General features: G+C 43.4%; 1 protein-coding gene across 1 annotated transcript in view; it reads right to left on the reverse strand.

The window, feature by feature from the left end:
- The window catches only part of LOC308689938 (protein NLRC3-like), a gene marked incomplete at its 5' end in the record, with an annotated part of 165,217 nt that overhangs the window by 123,041 nt on the left and 24,998 nt on the right, over positions 1–17,178 (reverse strand). The window contains one exon of the mRNA XM_081364063.1: positions 14,118–15,912. Within this exon, the coding sequence (XP_081220189.1) occupies positions 14,118–15,912 (1,795 nt within the window). The remainder of the gene's footprint in view (positions 1–14,117; positions 15,913–17,178) is intronic.

The raw sequence follows: 17,178 nt of genomic DNA on the forward strand, positions 1-17,178 counted from the left end.
TCAAAGTAGTTTTATAATATAGAGCCTGTAGCTTTATAGATCTTTTGTTTCATTGACTTTATAAAAAGTGGGTTTTCAAACACAGAGACAGTTAAAAGTATAAATGGGTTTATTAATAAAATGGCACACGCTAGAGATTATAAAAGCTACAAATATAAACGTACGTAAAATGCAAACAATAAAACAAACAAACATTTAAACAAACATGAAAATATGTGATCAGAATAAAATGAAATGAAAGAAAGAAAGCAAGAAAGAAATAAAGAGATAAGAGATAGACGGTAACTTAATTCACAGACCTACGAGCTAGACACCAGGAATCAGCTGTTAGAGAGAGATCAAAAGATACTTGCAAGTCTGTTCTCTGTTCGGGTGAGGCTGAGACAGGAAGGAAGCACGGACAGTGTCCTGTTTCTGTTGCGTCTTCTGGTGTCGCGGGAAGCTTGAAAGGCTCACTGAATGTAACGTTACCGAGAAAGTTCAGATCGTTTCCCTTTTGGAGGGGAAAGGCACGTATGAGCTTAGTTGCAAAGAACGGCAGCTACGACTCGAACATGTGTTGGTCCGAGGAGAAGGCCTGAGCCTTTCAGATGTTTCTTGAAGCCGGGGAGAAGAGGAGGAGGTCAGAGCGATCGATGAGAGAAGAGAGCCATCGATGAGAGAAGAGAGGATCGATGAGAGAAGAGAGGATCGATGAGAGAAGAGAGAGAGGAAACTGAAGGTTTGGACTTTTATCAGTGTCCCAAGTACCGTCCCCTTCTTCGTGGGGGACGAATCAGATCTTCTGATCTGAGGCAGGAAAGAGTTTCTTTGTGTGGAGAAGACACGCCTACCTTTACCATATGTCTTATGAGAGAAATAATTCATATTTCCTCTTAAGATTGTACACACAGAACAATACATTTTACTGTAATCTCCTATGTGTGACTGGTTGAATTAAAGCAGGACGGTCAGACAGATACCAATTATGACAGGTAAATATAAGGGAAACATAACGTTACATTTATATGCATAGTTACACACAAATAAAGTTTGATTAAACACACAATAAAATTGTCAGTGTGTCCGTTATGGCAAGTGAAGACACTTGTGAAACACAGGAATACGTATCAAACATTTGAAGTGTTTTCTCTGAAATGTTCCATGAAAAGTTCCATGTGTTAAGGTGTTGGAATGTTGGCTTGCAGAGGAACTGGATGAGATGCAGCTTTGGGGTCATAAAGTTTATGACCATGTCGAGGTCGGTTTACAAGACACTATTGAGGAACTTCTTTCAGTGAACATTTAGAATTCAAACCTATACTCTAGCAAACCACACCTTTATTATAAATTTGTAATGAATGGTAAAAATGAAATTTTACTATGTGGAAGTCCATATATGGCAATGTGCCTCAGTTGCATCTCGTGGTGGGTTTCTGGTTGAAAGTCCACGAGTGTGTGTGTGTGTGTGTGTCACGAGGTTGTCAAGTCGGGGAGAAGGTCATGGGGGTACCAGCCAAACTGGCGCTGGCAAATTGGTCCTCGTAGGGCAATTATTAACCAGCAAGGACAAAGACGATGTGTTTTGCCATCACATGATTCACTTAATCTGAAAAGCAGATGCCATTGTTGCTACAGCTCATACACATGTCCCCTCATATCAGGTCATTCGGTACAACCGCTATAAAACATGGATAATGTTGTAATATTTTAAAAACTTTTACTAAATATAAAATGTTTGATTGTCCTTTTGGTAGGTAGCTAGCTAGCTAAAGGGGCAGTCAAGGACTAGTGGTTAGGGAGTTGGACTGGTAACCCAAAGGTTGCTGGTTCGATTCCAGAACCGGTGGGAAATGACTGAGGTGCCCCTAATCGCTCCCCGGGCGCCACACAAAAGGCTGCCCGCTGCTCTGGGTGTGTGTATCCACGTTTGCAGTGTGTGTGTGTTAACTACTCACTACTCTGCATTTAACCCATTCAAGTTAATGCACACACATTAGGAGCAGAGGTCAAATTCCAAGTATGGGTTACCATACTTGGCCTTCACGTGTCACTTTCACTTTCACTTTCACTTTTAACAAGCTAGGCAGCTAGATATCAGCCTGTTAGCATGAATGAAGATTTTGTCATTCGTTATAACCAAAAGTGTCATTCGGTTAAACCGAAATTTTGGTTATAACGAATGACTTACTGGTTGTATCGAATGACAGCAATGTATGTTGGTCATATTTGTACATATCTGTACATACAACATTTTATTAATAGAAAATGTGCAGAGTATGTGCAGAGTATATTATTATAAAATTTTAAATATAATTTTGACAGAATTTTGACCTTTTTATGGTTTTATAATTATATCACTTCTGGGCAAGGATCAATGCTGATCCTGTTCAAAAAGAACAGATGCTCGCCAAAAGAAGGGAAAGGTATCATTTGTTTTTATTATTTATATTATTATATTCAATAATATGGGTGCCTGAAAGTACCCCATAGACATACTATGGTGAAGGCAATGCCCAAAAAACCTGGATTGTGCATGTTTATCCTACTATGGTAAATTGCATAGGGATTTTGTATTGAACATGATTTTGCAGCACAGTGTCATAGAGACAAGGGGGTGGGCTCATTTTACTCAGGCAATCAATCAGTCTTTCAAGATCATCATGAAGCCATTAAGCCACACCCTAGCGACCATTAAGAGCACCCTAGCAACTGTTTACATAGACTGCCATTATAAAAGGCCCAGAAGGATATCTTTGCAGCACATTGTCTTAGAGACAAGGAGGTGGGCTAATTTTACTCAGGCAACCAATCAGTCTCTCAGGATCATTGTGAAGCTATCAAGCCATGCCCTAGCAACCATTAAGAGCACCCTAGCAACCCAAACAGAGAGGGATATCTTCGAATCTGAACATTTTTCATAAATGTATAGCCTAGCAGCTCATTGTTTAACAATTTAAACACTTGTTCCAAGACCAATTAAATGCTTTAATGTTTTAGGGCCCTATCTTGCACCCAGCGCAATTGACTTTGTACACCGACGCATGTATCATTCTTATTTTGCACCCGACGCACGCAGACTTTTCCCTCCACAGACGCACGTCGGTAAATTAGGGAATGAACTAGCGCTCCCGGGGGCGGTTCAGCGAAAAGAGGAGGCGTGTTCTGGCGCAAACGTTCCCTGGTTCTATTTTGCAGTTCCATAAAACAATTCCGCCACTGACCAGGAGAAACCTAGTCTAAAGTCAGTGGCGCGTTGCGCATGTTATTCAAATGCTATTTTAAGGGCGCATGCTTGGCCATAATCAATGTAGAGTGTGCACATCTACACAGAAGCAGCAGTTCTCATTTTTGCAAATCATACATTATTACAAGGAAAAATATTAACACACGAGGGAAATCATTGTTGTGTCCATGAAGATGTGAAAAAATAGGCATAAATCTAGCTTACACATTTACCCAAATTATTTGACGCCTGTTTAACCGAAGCTAATTTGGGTGTGTTTCTCCCATCCCCATACAATGTCACTTCTCTGTGTTTTACGGCCCTGGCGAGAACGTCGGTTTCCTCGGCTGTGAACCGCTCCTGGCGTGCGTCTGGCAAATCCGCCATTATAATAGCAATCCGCCATGGAACAAGTGCATCTGCTCTTAAAGGGAATGTGAGATGTCGCTCTGATTGGTTTATTTCACATTATGCCCAAACCACACCTATGAATAATGAAGCTACTTCAGACCAACCCATTTTAGATTTGCGTCGGGCGCAAGAGTCATTTATCCCGTCGGTATAATAGCAACAGCGCCCGAAATCCACACACAAAGTTACTTGCGTTTCGCGTTTGATACTTGCGTTTAAGATCGTTAAAATAGGGCCCCTAATGTTTTAATTAATATAATTTGCGATAAATGTTTTAATGTTTGAAGTACATTTTACATTAATAGCCTATTATATTAACAATAAAATTTGCTTTTGAAGCTATTTGTGTCTGTTTATTGTCTTAAATATTCACAATGTCAAGGGCATCAGACATGGTCATTCGGTATAACCGGCCTTGGTCATTCGGTAAAACCGATATAGTAAATATTTAAATGGAATAATATTGTTTTTAATAACTAAAGGAACTACAATAATACAAATATAAAGCAGATAAGGCTCTTTTTTTTTTTTACATTTCCCCTTTTCTCCTTTCCCTGTGCAATGTAGTCCAATAAAATGATTACATTTATGAGATCAGTGATAATTTTATTTAATATTTCTTCTGTGGTACACACTATATACTATCTCAACATCAATGTCAAATCAGTTTTCTTCATGAATAATTATCTGCAAATTAATCATTTTAGATATATTCATGGTTGAACCGAATGACTTTTTTGGTGACAAATTTTATATATAATTTAATTTATATATAATTTAATATATATATATATATATATATATATATATATATATATATATATATATATATATATATATATATATATTTATTTTTTTTTTTAAGAAAATGACCGATCGTTTCGCGAGATAAGACCCTTATTTCTCGACTGGGATCGTGTAGAGACTTTGAAGCTGCATTGAGATGGACATTTGAATAGTTGTTATAGTTAGTATAGTTGGTTGCCATTGAATTCCATTATGGAGAAAAATCCTGGAATGTTTTCCTCAAGAATCTTAATTTCTTTTCAACTGAAGAAAGAAAGACATGGATATCTTGGATGACATCAGGGTGAGTAAATTATCAGCAAAACATTTTTTGAAAGTGAACTAATCCTTTAATAATGTTTTACATTGACATTAATTAGGCAGGTCGTTTTTGCTGTAGTATCAAAATTGTAATAGAGAATTGTGATATTTTATTGGTATCTATTTTTACCGCTGACCCAATCCTCAGCACTGAGCCCTGCTGGAGCTGCTCTAAATATGTGCTGGGCTATTAAATCAAAGATAAAATATGATAGAGCAATAGAATAAACAGTGAGAGTAATAGAAGATCATACAATACATTTTAACAGGCTTAAGCATGGAAATATTTGTTAAACTAATTAAGCCAACTCATATGATTTAGCCTATGTTATTTTGGTTTCTCTACCCAATACATAAAAAAATGACAAATGCAATGAAAATACAGGTATAGGTATCGGTACTTGGTATAGTTACTCGGTATCGCCAAGTACCAGAAAGTATTGGAATCGAACTTGTTCTGGGAAATGTGGTATCGGTACATCCCTAGTAAAGATTAAAAAAATTCAAAGTTAAAAAATATATATCTTTATAAAATCAAAACCAGTATTTTCAGTTTCTTTAATTTATGATAAAATTAGAAATATTAAAATGGGTAAACCTCAGGTTGCTGAGTTCCCTTTCATCCTGGGAACTCCGACGTGTCGTCGGTGGAGTTCCCTGACGAATTGGGATCACACTAGGGAGACCAATTGCCTAAGAGTGAATTAAAACGAGCCAATGAAAATTGGCATGCAGGATTTGCATTCCGCAGCCCGCCTACCAGCGCGGGTATAAAGGCGGAAGCAACGCATGCATAGTGCTTTTAGCTTCTGAGCCGACCGATTGTGTCCTCTCTGAGTGAATGAGCTTTAAGATTGTATCTATCTTACGCTCTACGAGTCTGCTGTTTCGGGAAGGGATCTCTCTGTGTTGGCGTGACGGCGTTTCAGCGACCGCGCGATTTCCTGTCTGCCGGCTGAGTCTACACACTGTTAATTCAAAAGCTGTTTTCACAGCTGGTAAACGGTTGAGTGCGCACAGCGGGCTTGCAGTTTCCCCGCTGTGTTGCCACATTGGGTCCCTGTGTGCTTCAGCACAATAAAGAGAGTACTTTCTTCCTGAAAGAGCAACACGAGTGAAGATCGCGTCCTTTTCAGGATGACGTTTCACTCGTGTGTTTCTGGATGCGATCGTTTCATGTCCTCATTTGACGGCCACGTTCATTGTTTCACATGCCTAATCAGTGTGTGAGACTACGTTCGTGGGTGGTTCATGTTCTCTCAGGAGTGCATGACTACGTCGGCACGTTGTTCGTCTCCCCTTTTTAAAGGCTCGAGCCGCTCAGCGTGCCGTGTGCCGTCGAGCGCCGGTTGACAGCGCGGGTTGTCACGGCAACCCGGCGCGCGTCATTCGGCGCTCAAGATGCGCGGTCAAGATCAAGACTCGCGTGCCTCTATGAGGTGAGTCCCTTTGCTTATTTCCCGATCTAGTTTCTCTTCTGGTGCAGAGGGCTACTTTGGCGAATAACATTGGTGATCTGAGGGTTACAGTGAGCACGAACCACTCACTCCTCTAGCGCACCGCAAACATGCTGAGACTGTGTTCGTGGGTGGTTTGTGCTCTCTACATGAGAGCATGACCACGTCGGCACGTTGTTCGTCCTGCCTGAGGGCTTGAACGCTCAGCGTGCCGTGTGTCATCGAGGCGATGGCCACGTTCACTGTTTTGCATGCCTGGTTGACGGCCATGATCGCTGTTTCACATGCTTAATCAGTGTGTTGAGACTGCGTTCATGGGTGGTTCATGTTCTCTCATGAGTGCATGACCACGTCGGCACGTTGTTCGTCTTCCCTTTCTGTTATACTCTGAAAATGATGCCGAGTTCCTACTGTAATGGTGGGTTCTCGTGCTGAAGATTCAGACTTGACAGCCACACTTCCTGGGTCTAAAGTGCCTGGATGCGTGTGAAAAATTTTGGCAGTATGGAAGCATTTTGGTGCCAATATGGCAAGCCAAACATGCCTAAATCTGCAGAAGTTTTTCCTCTCTCATTACTCATGCACATTCAGTGCACGTGGGTAGTTCTGATTCAGGGTGGAGCTGCGCTTAGTGACTGACCGTGATTAGTCACAGCGCTGGCCCTCGGTCAGACGATGTCCACACTAGTGGTCCAGAAGCGCCTCAAAACCAGCCCGCTCGGAGTTCGTTTTCCCCCAGCAAACGGAAGGGAAACGACCCTGAGAGGAGCGACCCAGAGTATGTGATGTCTGCTCTTCGGGAGTGCGTGTCATCACCACTCCTTCCCCCGGGGGAGGGCCGGGTGGAGAATTTAATTTCTGTTCCGCCGCTGGTCATCCAGTCAGTGGTACCCAAAGTTTGAGCAGTCCACTTCCTCTGAGTCACTCACGGGCCCCAGTGCTCAGATGACAGTGAGGGCTACGGCCTTGTCACTCTCGTCTCTCGCTGGGTGAGGAGGCGGAAACCAGGACTCGACGCCCCCGGGCCTCGCTCCTCGTTTCCCCTCACGGTCGAGTCTGGCAGACCAGTAAGACCAGTCTCCTCCGTCCGAGAGGGTCATAATGGCAGTGTGCGCCGCCCCGCGAACGGCGCCACTCCCGTTCCCCTCTCCCCAGCTCGCAGATAGCAGTGACGCAGCCTCGGCTGCGTTGCTCCTGTCTGCAGCTGGGCCCGGAGGCGCAGAGACCAGGTCACGAGGAGTCAGGGCCTCGTTCCTTGTCTCTCCCCCTCCCCTCGCCACCGGGCAGCCCGCAGCAGAATGCCCACGGGCCTTCTCTGCCGTCTGCCCACAGGTGGAAGCAGGTTGGTGTCAAGTTAAAACGTCCAGACCCCGCTCTCGGTCGCTACAATGCCACCAGAGCCGGGTCCCTGTCTTCCACTTCGCTGCCCCTCCGCGGGTATGCCAGTTGTTCGGGTGGGTTTGTTGAGACCCTGGAAGGGTATCTGGAAGGCTGGCTAGCGCTTCCGGGTCCGTCCTGATGGCTCATCCGCACCATCTGGTTCGGCTAGGCATTTCAGTTTGCACGCCGGCCTCCCAAGTTCAGGGGCGTCCACTTCACCCGTGTGCGGTCAGTGGGGGCCCCTGTCTTGTGGGAAGAGATCGATGTCCTGCTGGCGAAGTAAGCGATCGAGCCGGTCCCTCCTGCCGAGATGAGGTTTGGGTTTTACAGCCCCTACTTCATTGTACCCAAGAAAGGCGGTGGGTTACAGCCAATCCTGGACCTGCGAGTTTTGAATCGGGCCTTGCACAAACTCCCGTTCAAAATGCTCACGCAGAAGCGCATTTTCGAATGCATCCGTCCCCAGGATTGGTTTGCAGTGATTGACCTGAAGGACGCATACTTTCACGTCTCGATTTTTCCTCAACACAGACCGTTTCTACGGTTTGCGTTCGAGGGTCAAGCATGTCAGTACAAAGTCCTACCCTTCCGGCTGGCCCTGTCGCCCTGTGTCTTCACGAAAGTCACGGAGGCAGCCATTGTTCCCATGAGAGAACAAGGCGTTCGCATTCTCAAATATCTCGTCGCGAGGTGTTGTGCGATCACAGGGACATGGTGCTTCGGTACCTCAGCCGGTTGGGGCTTCAGGTCAGCTGGGATAAGAGCAAACTCTGCCCCGTGCAGAGGATCTCTTATCTCGGTATGGAACTGGACTCGGTCGCCTGGACTGCGCGCCTCAAGGAGGAGCGCGTCCAGTCAGTGCTCACCTGCCTCAGGTCCTTTCGATGCAGGACAGCGGTTCCACTGAAACAATTTCAGAGGCTCCTGGGGCATATGGCAGCCGCAGCTGCAGTAACGCCGCTCGGCCTGTTACATATGAGACCGCTTCAGCGCTGGCTTCACGATCGAGTCCCAAGGTGGGCGTGGCAGAGCGGCACTTCCGGGTCAAAGTTACCCCGCGCTGTCGCCAAATCTTCTTCCCATGGTCGGATCCTGTGTTTCTACGGGCCGGAGTGCCCTTAGTCCAGGTTTTCCAGGCATGCTGTGGTTTTCACGGATGCCTCTGCCATGTGTTGGGGGACCACGTACAACGGGCATGCAGTCTCGGGTCTGTGGACGGGGCCCCAGCTGCATTGGCACATCAACTGCCTAGAGTTGCAAGCAGTACGTCTAGCTTTGTGTCGCCTCAAGGGGTTTCTCAGACACAAGCACGTACTGGTCCGTACGGACAACACTGCGACCGTTGGGTACATCAACCATCAAGGTGGTCTGAGGTCGCTTCGTGCCGTTCATGTTCCAGGGGGAGCTCAACCGTGTGGCAGACGAGCTCTCACAGTTGCCTCCCCTGCCAGGAGAATGGCGACTCCATCCCCAGACGGTCCAGCTGAATTGGAGTGTCTTCGGAGTTGCACAGGTAGACCTGTTTGCCTCTCCAGACACGAATTGCCAGTGGTTTTACTCCCTGACCGAGGGGAACCTCGGCACGGACGCCCTGGCTCACAGCTGGCCTCGGGACCTACGCTAGTATGCGTTTCCCCCAGTGAGCCTTCTTGCACAGACCCTGTGCAAGGTCAGGGAGGACGAGGAGCAGGTCCTTCTAGTGGTGCCGTATTGGCCCACCAGGACTTGGTTCATGGAACTCATGCTCCTCGCGACAGCCCCTCCTTGGCCGATTCCTCTGAGGAAGGACCTCCTTTCTCAGAGACGGGACACTCTATGGCACCCGCGTCCAGACCTCTGGAAACTCCATGTCTGGTCCCTGGACGGGACGCGGAGGTTCTAGATGGCCTGCCACAGGCAGTGGTAGACACCATCACTTCCACTAGAGCCACCTCTACAAGGCGCCTCTATGCGTTGAAGTGGAACCTGTTCGTCGAATGGTGTTCCTCCCGTCAGGAGGGCCCTCGAACTTGCCCGATCAGAGTCGTGCTTTCCTTCCTGCAAGGTGGATTGGAACGAAGGCTGTCTCCCTCCACCCTCAAAGTGTATGTCGCTGCAATAGCAGCGCATCACGATGCAGTAGAAGATAAGTCTTTGGGGAAGCACGACCTGATCATCAGATTCCTTAAGGGTGCTAGGAGGTTAAATTCACCTTGTGTTTTGCACTCTGTACCCTCTTGGGACCTAGCTCTGGTTCTTAGAGCTCTTCCCCTTTGAGCCATTGTCAGCAGTTGAGTTGAATATCCTGTCCATTAAGACAGCGCTCCTGTTGGCATTGGCTTCTTTCAAGAGGGTCGGGGATCTGCAGGCTTTTTCGGTCGACGAATCGTGCCTAGAGTTCGGGCCGGGCCTTTCTAATGTTGTATTGAGACCCCGGCTTGGATATGTGCCCAAGGTTCCTACCACTCCCTTCGCGGATCAGGTAGTGAACCTGCAAGCGCTGCCCCAGGAGGAGGCAGACCCAGCCCTAGCTTTTCTCTGTCCCGTCCGCGCCCTGCGGGTTTAAATTGACAGAACGCAAAGCTTCAGAACCTCAGATCAGCTCTTTGTCTGTTATGGAGGCCAGCAGAAGGGGAAGGCTATCTCCAAGCAGAGGTTAGCCCACTGGTTAGTGGATGCTATCACCCGAGCGTATGAGTCTCTGGGTGAGCCTTGTCCTCCCAGGTTGCGCGCTCACTCTACTAGAGGTGTTGCCGCTTCCTGGGCTTTGGCTCAAGGCGCCACGCTGACAGACATCTGTAGAGCTGTGGGCTGGGTGACACCTAACACGTTCGCTAGGTTTTATAGCCTACGTGTAGAACCTGTTTCCTCCCAAGTACTCGCTACGGCCAGTGGTGCGAGGGAATAGGTTGTGTCGGCTTGCTACGCCACTCCGCGCCTCGGCCGGATACGTGCGTCTTTTGCTCCGTTGGCGCCCTACGTCGGTGAGCCTCGTGAGTTCCTCCATCACCCCTCCGGTGCCAGGTCTGCTACCTCTAGTAGGAGTTGCTAGTAGACTGGGTGTTTTTTCCAGTGGTCTCTACGGTGACCTATGATGCCACGTGCAGTTCAGCCGTGTCTTCCCCTTGACAGACTCGTTCTGTCGTCCCTGTTGAGTACGCTCCCACTTCCCTCGGTTTGGGACTACCTCAGGGACTGCCATATGTTTTACTACCCCAATGGGTTAGTACATATGTGTATTCCAGGCCTTCCTCAGGCAGGCTGGGCTTCCGCAGCGGTTCTTCTCGGTTACGTATGTAACCCTCGTTCCCTGAGTTCAGGGAACGGAGACGTGTCGTCCCTTCGCCATGTTGCTGTACCTTCGCGGAGGACTGGACACCGTTCGGCTCCTCAGCGAAAAGCACTATGCATGCAATGCTTCCGCCTTTATACCTGCGCTGGTAGGCGGGCTGCGGAATGCAAATCCTGCATGCCAATTTTCATTGGCTCGTTTTGATTCACTCGTAGGCAATTGGTCTCCCTAGCGTGATCCCAATTCGTCAGGGAACTCCCCCGACGACACGTCTCCGTTCCCTGAACTCAGGGAACGAGGGTTACATACGTAACCGAGACGTTTTGTCTGATCCCTGACCCAACCTGCCTGATAATGGTGGTACTTTGGTATTTAATATCATCAAACTCATTGATTACGTGTGATCACGTAATACGTGGCGCATCTCAGAGACGGTACAAGATGGGAATTTGTGGTTAAAAAGTATATATGTATATATATTTTTATAAAATAACCGATCGTTTCGCTGGATAAGACCCTTATTTCTCGACTGGGATCGTGTTGAGACTTTGAAGCTGCATTGAGACGGATATTTGAACCTTCTTTGAACATTGGAATAGTTGGTTGCCATTGAAGTCCATTCTGTGTAGAAAAATCCTGGAATGTTTTCCTCAAAAACCTTAATTTTTTTCGACTGAAGAAAGAAAGACATGGATATCTTGGATGACATCAGGGTGAGTAAATTATCAGCAAAAATGTTTTTGAATGTGAACTAATCCTTTAATAATGTTTTACATTGACATTAATTAGGCAAGTCGTTTTTGCTGTAGTATCAAAATTGTAATAGAGAATTGTGATATTTCACTGATATCTATTTGTACCGCTGACCCAGTCCTCAGCACTGAGCCCTGCTGGAGCGGCTCTAAATATGTGCTGTGCTGTTAAATGATAGATAAAATATGATAGAGCAATAGAATAAACAGTGAGAGTAATAGAAGATCATACAATACATTTTAGCATTCTTAAGCATGGAAATAATTGTAGGAAATATATATTTGTTAAACTAATTAAGCCAACTAATATGATTTATGTTATATTGGTTTCTCTACCCAATACATACAAAAATGACAAATGCAGTGAAAATACAGGTATCGGTATCGGCAAGTACCAGAAAGTATTGGAATCGAACTTCTTCTGGGAAAAGTGATATCGGTACGTCCCTAGTAAAGATTAAAAAAAATCCAAAGTTAAAAAAAATATATCTTTATAAAATCAAAACCAGTATTTTCAGTTCCTTTAATTTATGATAAAATTAGGAATATTAAAATGGGTTAAAACTCAGGTTGCTGAGTTTTGCCTGAGAATGGAGGTACTTTGGTATTTCATATCATCACACACATTGATACATTTATATTTACTCTTTTTTTCTCTGAATATTATTGGCCAGCAAATCGCGTGTGTAAGATTAAGCCCAATTAAAATGACTAACAGCAGTGGCGTGCACAGACCTCCTCCGGGGCAGGGGCGGAAGGACCAAAAAGGGCACTTTTTTTTAAAAAACATTTATTTTTTAAATAAATCACCTGTATTTAAAGCAGTATCCGTCTGTCTGTTGTGTTTTATCTATTTTAATGACTTCCTCACAATTATTTGGAATATCTCACTCGATGGAGAGCAGCAGTAGGTCAGAGAGCCTCTCTCGGAAATGATGATAATATAACTAATTATTATTTACATTACCAAACAAAACAGAGAATCAAGTCGGTAATTATGAGGAATTCATGTTTAGTTATGTTGATGTTATAAATTGTAGGCCTATGTATTCAATAAAGTGTTAGCTATGAAATCAGTAACACTTTACAATAAGGTTTCATTAGTTACATTTATTAACATGAAGTAATAATGAACTACACTTCTACACAATTTATTAATCTTAGTTAATATTAATTTCAGCATTTACTAAAACATTATTAAAATCAAAAGTTGTATTTGTTAACATTAGTTAATGCACTGACTGTGACATAACATGAACAAACAATTACAAGTTGTATTATTAATAACTAAGATTAACAAATAGGCCTACAGTAGCCTAACAAATGTTTAGTTTAGTTTCAGACACAGTTGAGCTAACAAACAACAGCACAGTCTGAAACAGGTGTAGGCTGAAGCTCTTGCTTATAATGCCTACCTTTTTAAAACATCTCATATTTTAATAAAAAATAAAAATAAAAATAATTATTGTCTTACATCATTGTTGACAAACAAATATAAACAGAATACAAAAACATTAGTATTTCCTATGCAATACCATTGCACAATCCAAATACAAAAAAAGCAGCTTATTCATTTATCATTCTTTAAATGGTTTCATATAGTTTCAGTGCATTATTTTTTAAATAGTTTCTTTAACTTATTAAGTGCCCCACATATTATTAATTCCTCATTACAGCTATTCCATATTTACACCTTTAACTGAAATGCAATGGTATTTTGCATTGGTCCTATGTTCTTTTTGAACTGTACAAGTTCCCCTTAAGTCATGTTGGCATTCTCTTTCTGTGAACAACCCTTGGATACTTTCTGGCAATTGATGATGTTTTACTTTGTACATGATCTGTAATGTTTTTAGTTGTTTTGCTCATGATTAGTTAATGTTAGTTAATATGAATAATAAACAAATGAACCTTATTGAAAAGTGTACTATGAAATCAAAGATATAAATTCCTTACAATTTAGAGCTGGACATGGACTTTTCCTTGGACATGAAATTTCCTTTCACTAGATGTATTTCCCCAAGCTAATAACACTTGCTATGGCCTGGACAAAAACGAATGACATTGTCAGACTCAGAATGCGGCTGAAATTGAGTTATACTTTTATGATTGTTAAGCATAACTCACATGCTGCCGCAACTTTTACAGTAGCATGGTAGGATAAATGTAACTTTTCCGTATTAGCTTAATATTACCTGCTGCCCGTGCAGTTTGAAGACTCGCGGCGAACTGCTGCGTACATAGCGCTGAAAAAAAGAACTCCGCCTACTGCCACTTCACCTCCGCCAAATGCTTCCGCCAAAAAAATAATATTTAATATTTGTTTGTATTATTATTGTTCGTGGCAATGGTGTATAAGTGTATTGTTATTTATTATAATATTTATTTTAATAATTATTATTATTTACATTTATCAGAGAGGGGCACAATACATTTTGAGACAAAAGGGGCAGGGGCTTGAGCCCCCCCGGCCCCCCCCCTGTGCACGCCACTGACTAACAGTGTATATAAATTATAGTAAAGAAGCCTCTTACAGTGCTCTTCTGGTGTTTTTGATCACTGGCAGCAGTCTCATCACAGCTTCATCAGATCTTCTGTATTTCTGCAGTTCAAACTTCTCTTGAGTCTCTTCTGACATCTGTAGCACAAACACCAGACCAGACCATTGAGCAGAGGAGAGATTCTGTGCTGAGAGGTTTCCTGAGCTCAGATTCTTCTGGATGTCCTCCACAAAGTCATCTTTCAGTTCACTCAGACAGTAGAGGAGATTGATGGTCCTTTCTACTGATTTTTCCTCCTCTATTTTCTTTTTAATATAGTCAACAGTGTCTTTAACGTTCTCAGATTTGAGTTTCAGTCCTGGCAGTAGTTCCTTCAGGTCAGTCTGATTGGACTCCAGTGAGAGACCCAGGAGGAACCGAAGGAAAAGGTCCAGGTGTCCGTTCTCACTCTGTAAAGCTTTCTTGACTGCAGCCTTATGAAGCTGAAACAGTGGCTTTTTGGAGAATTTCTGTGTAATTTTTTTCCGGAATGGGAAAAATGGGTTTGCTTTCTTATCTTTATTAACAAAAAACACATATAGAGCAGCAAGGCATTCCTGTACGCTGAGATGAACGAAGCTGTAAACACTTCTGGCTGAAACAGCCCTTTCCTCCTGAAAGATCTGAGTGCATAACCCAGAGTACACTGACCCTTTATTAACATCTAGTCCACACTTCTCAAGTTCTTCTTTGTAGAAAATCAGTTGACCTTTCTCCAGCTGTTGAAAGGCCAGTTTCCCAAGCTTCAGAATAATCTGATCAAAAGACATTGCATTGTCTTTAGGTTCAGGGTTATCACGGTTGTATTTTTTTTCCATCTGTTGCTGCTGAGAAATTAAGAAGCTTGTGTACATCCCTGTGAGAGTTGTGGGAGTTTTGTCATTACTCTCTCGAACCAGTAGAGGCCGAAGAACAGTGAGAGATATCCAGCAGAAGACAGGGATGTGGCACATGATGTACAGACTCCTGGATTTCTTGATGTGACTGATGATGTTCCCAGCAACCTCAGGACTGCTGTTATTTTTGAAGTATTGCTCTTTCTGCTCATCGTTAAATCCTCGCACCTCTGTCATCTGATTAATGTAGTCACGGGGTATCAGACTGGCTGCTGCTGGTCTGGATGTGATCCAGATGAGAGCAGAGGGAACCAGATCTGTCTTGATAAGGCTTGTAACTATCTTACTCACTGTTGTTTTTTCGTGAACATCTGTAAATCTGCCACCCTCTTTAAAGCTCAAAGGGAAGCGACATTCATCCAGTCCATCAAAAATGAACAAGACCTTACTGTCACCTTCAGGAAGAGAGGGCAGTTTATTAGGACTAAAGAAGTATTCATGAAGCAGTCCCATGAGACTGCAGTTCTTTGTATTCAGGTTTAGCTCACGGAACGGCAGAGGAAAAATGAAGGTTATTTCCTGATTTTCTTTTCCTTCCACCCAGTCAAAGATGAATTTATTGACAGAGACAGTTTTTCCCACCCCTGCGATCCCCATCGTCAGTACCTTTGCGTTTCGTTTAAACATGTCATTACACTTGATTGGCTTCTCCGTGGCAGTCGGTCGGTTGTGATTTGATTCAATCTGTATCACCTCGTGCTCGTTCACTCTTCCTCCAGTCTCATTTTCCACCACATATAAATCAGTGTAGATATCATTCAGGTTTTCCAGATGACCCGTCTGTGAATTACCAACCAATATCTGCTTGTAGTCCCGTCTTAATTTGTTCTTCAATCTGCGGCTGACCTCTGTGTAATCATGAAGAGTAGCTTGACTGTCATCTGCAGTTGAACCTTTAAAAAAGAGGGGAAAGACTAAGAGATCATATTTTTCATAAAGTCTTAATAAAACCTATTTGTAATTTGTAAACTGGTCTGCAGTTCCCATTACAAAAATAATGACAAAACTGCACTTCTGCTGTATTCAAATTAATCACACTTTGTCTTGAAATTGTGTTTTCATCAACATCTTATAGTATTCTGAAGTTCACAACATATATGGTGATGGAAACACCTTGACTAATGCTGACTTGAATGCAGTTGTTTTCAGTTTTTAAATTCCTGCATAACTTCAGGTCATGCTGACGGGCATTATTAAAAGCCTTTTGATTAAACATTGACATCTAGCACACCAAACTAGACATGTAGTCTGTACTGTAGTAGGCTTAGGTTAGGGTTATTAGGGTTAATATTCAACAATATTACTGATCTGCCTGCATTGACACCATTATATAAGAACTGAACTGTGCTGGACGATGACATCACGGTTTTCACCAGAGTGGCTGTATAGGCAAGGCAAGGCAAGTTTATTTATACAGCACATTTCACTCTTAGGATTGAGACGCTTACATTAAATGACAACCTCTTCCTAAGGAAGTATAGTTGCTGTCCTTTTTTGTTCACAGCTTCAGTCCATTTATCCCACCCCAGTTTATGATCAAGGACAAACCCAAGGTATTAATACCCTTTAACACTCGTCACACTCACTGAAGACTTCTTCCTAAAATCAATACACATCTCCTTTGTTTTTGAAATATTTAACTTAAGGTTTGACATGTCACACCAAGAAATAAATTCATTTAAAACAGGTCCATGACTGTCCTCATCCCCCTGAAGGAGACTAACTAATGCAGTGTCATCAGCAAATTTGATTATATATCTCCCTGAATGGGCACTTATACAGTTGTTTGTGTACAATATAAACAGTAGGGGTGAGAGGATCCAACATTAGTAATTTGTTTCTCCGACAGTGATCCACCCACACTCACTCGCTGTACTCTGTTTCTTAAAAAGTCCTGCAACCACAGAATCAATCCTCCATCTAGATTAAACTCTGTGGCTAATCTTTCGACTAACACAGATGGCAATATGTTATTTAAAGCTGAGGAAAAGGCAGCAAATAGGATTTACACGTGATTTTTGGAACCTTCAAGATACGAGTAAACAATATGCAACAATGTTAAAATTGCATCATCCACTCCCTTGTTTGTCTGATATGCAAATTGCAAAGGATCCAATACACTCAAAAAAATGGTTTCGTGGCACTGTTCTTTTTACCCA

This window comes from Scardinius erythrophthalmus, assembly GCF_964197995.2.
Source record: "Scardinius erythrophthalmus genome assembly, chromosome: 4".
In the NCBI taxonomy this organism is placed as follows: Eukaryota; Metazoa; Chordata; class Actinopteri; order Cypriniformes; family Leuciscidae; genus Scardinius; species Scardinius erythrophthalmus.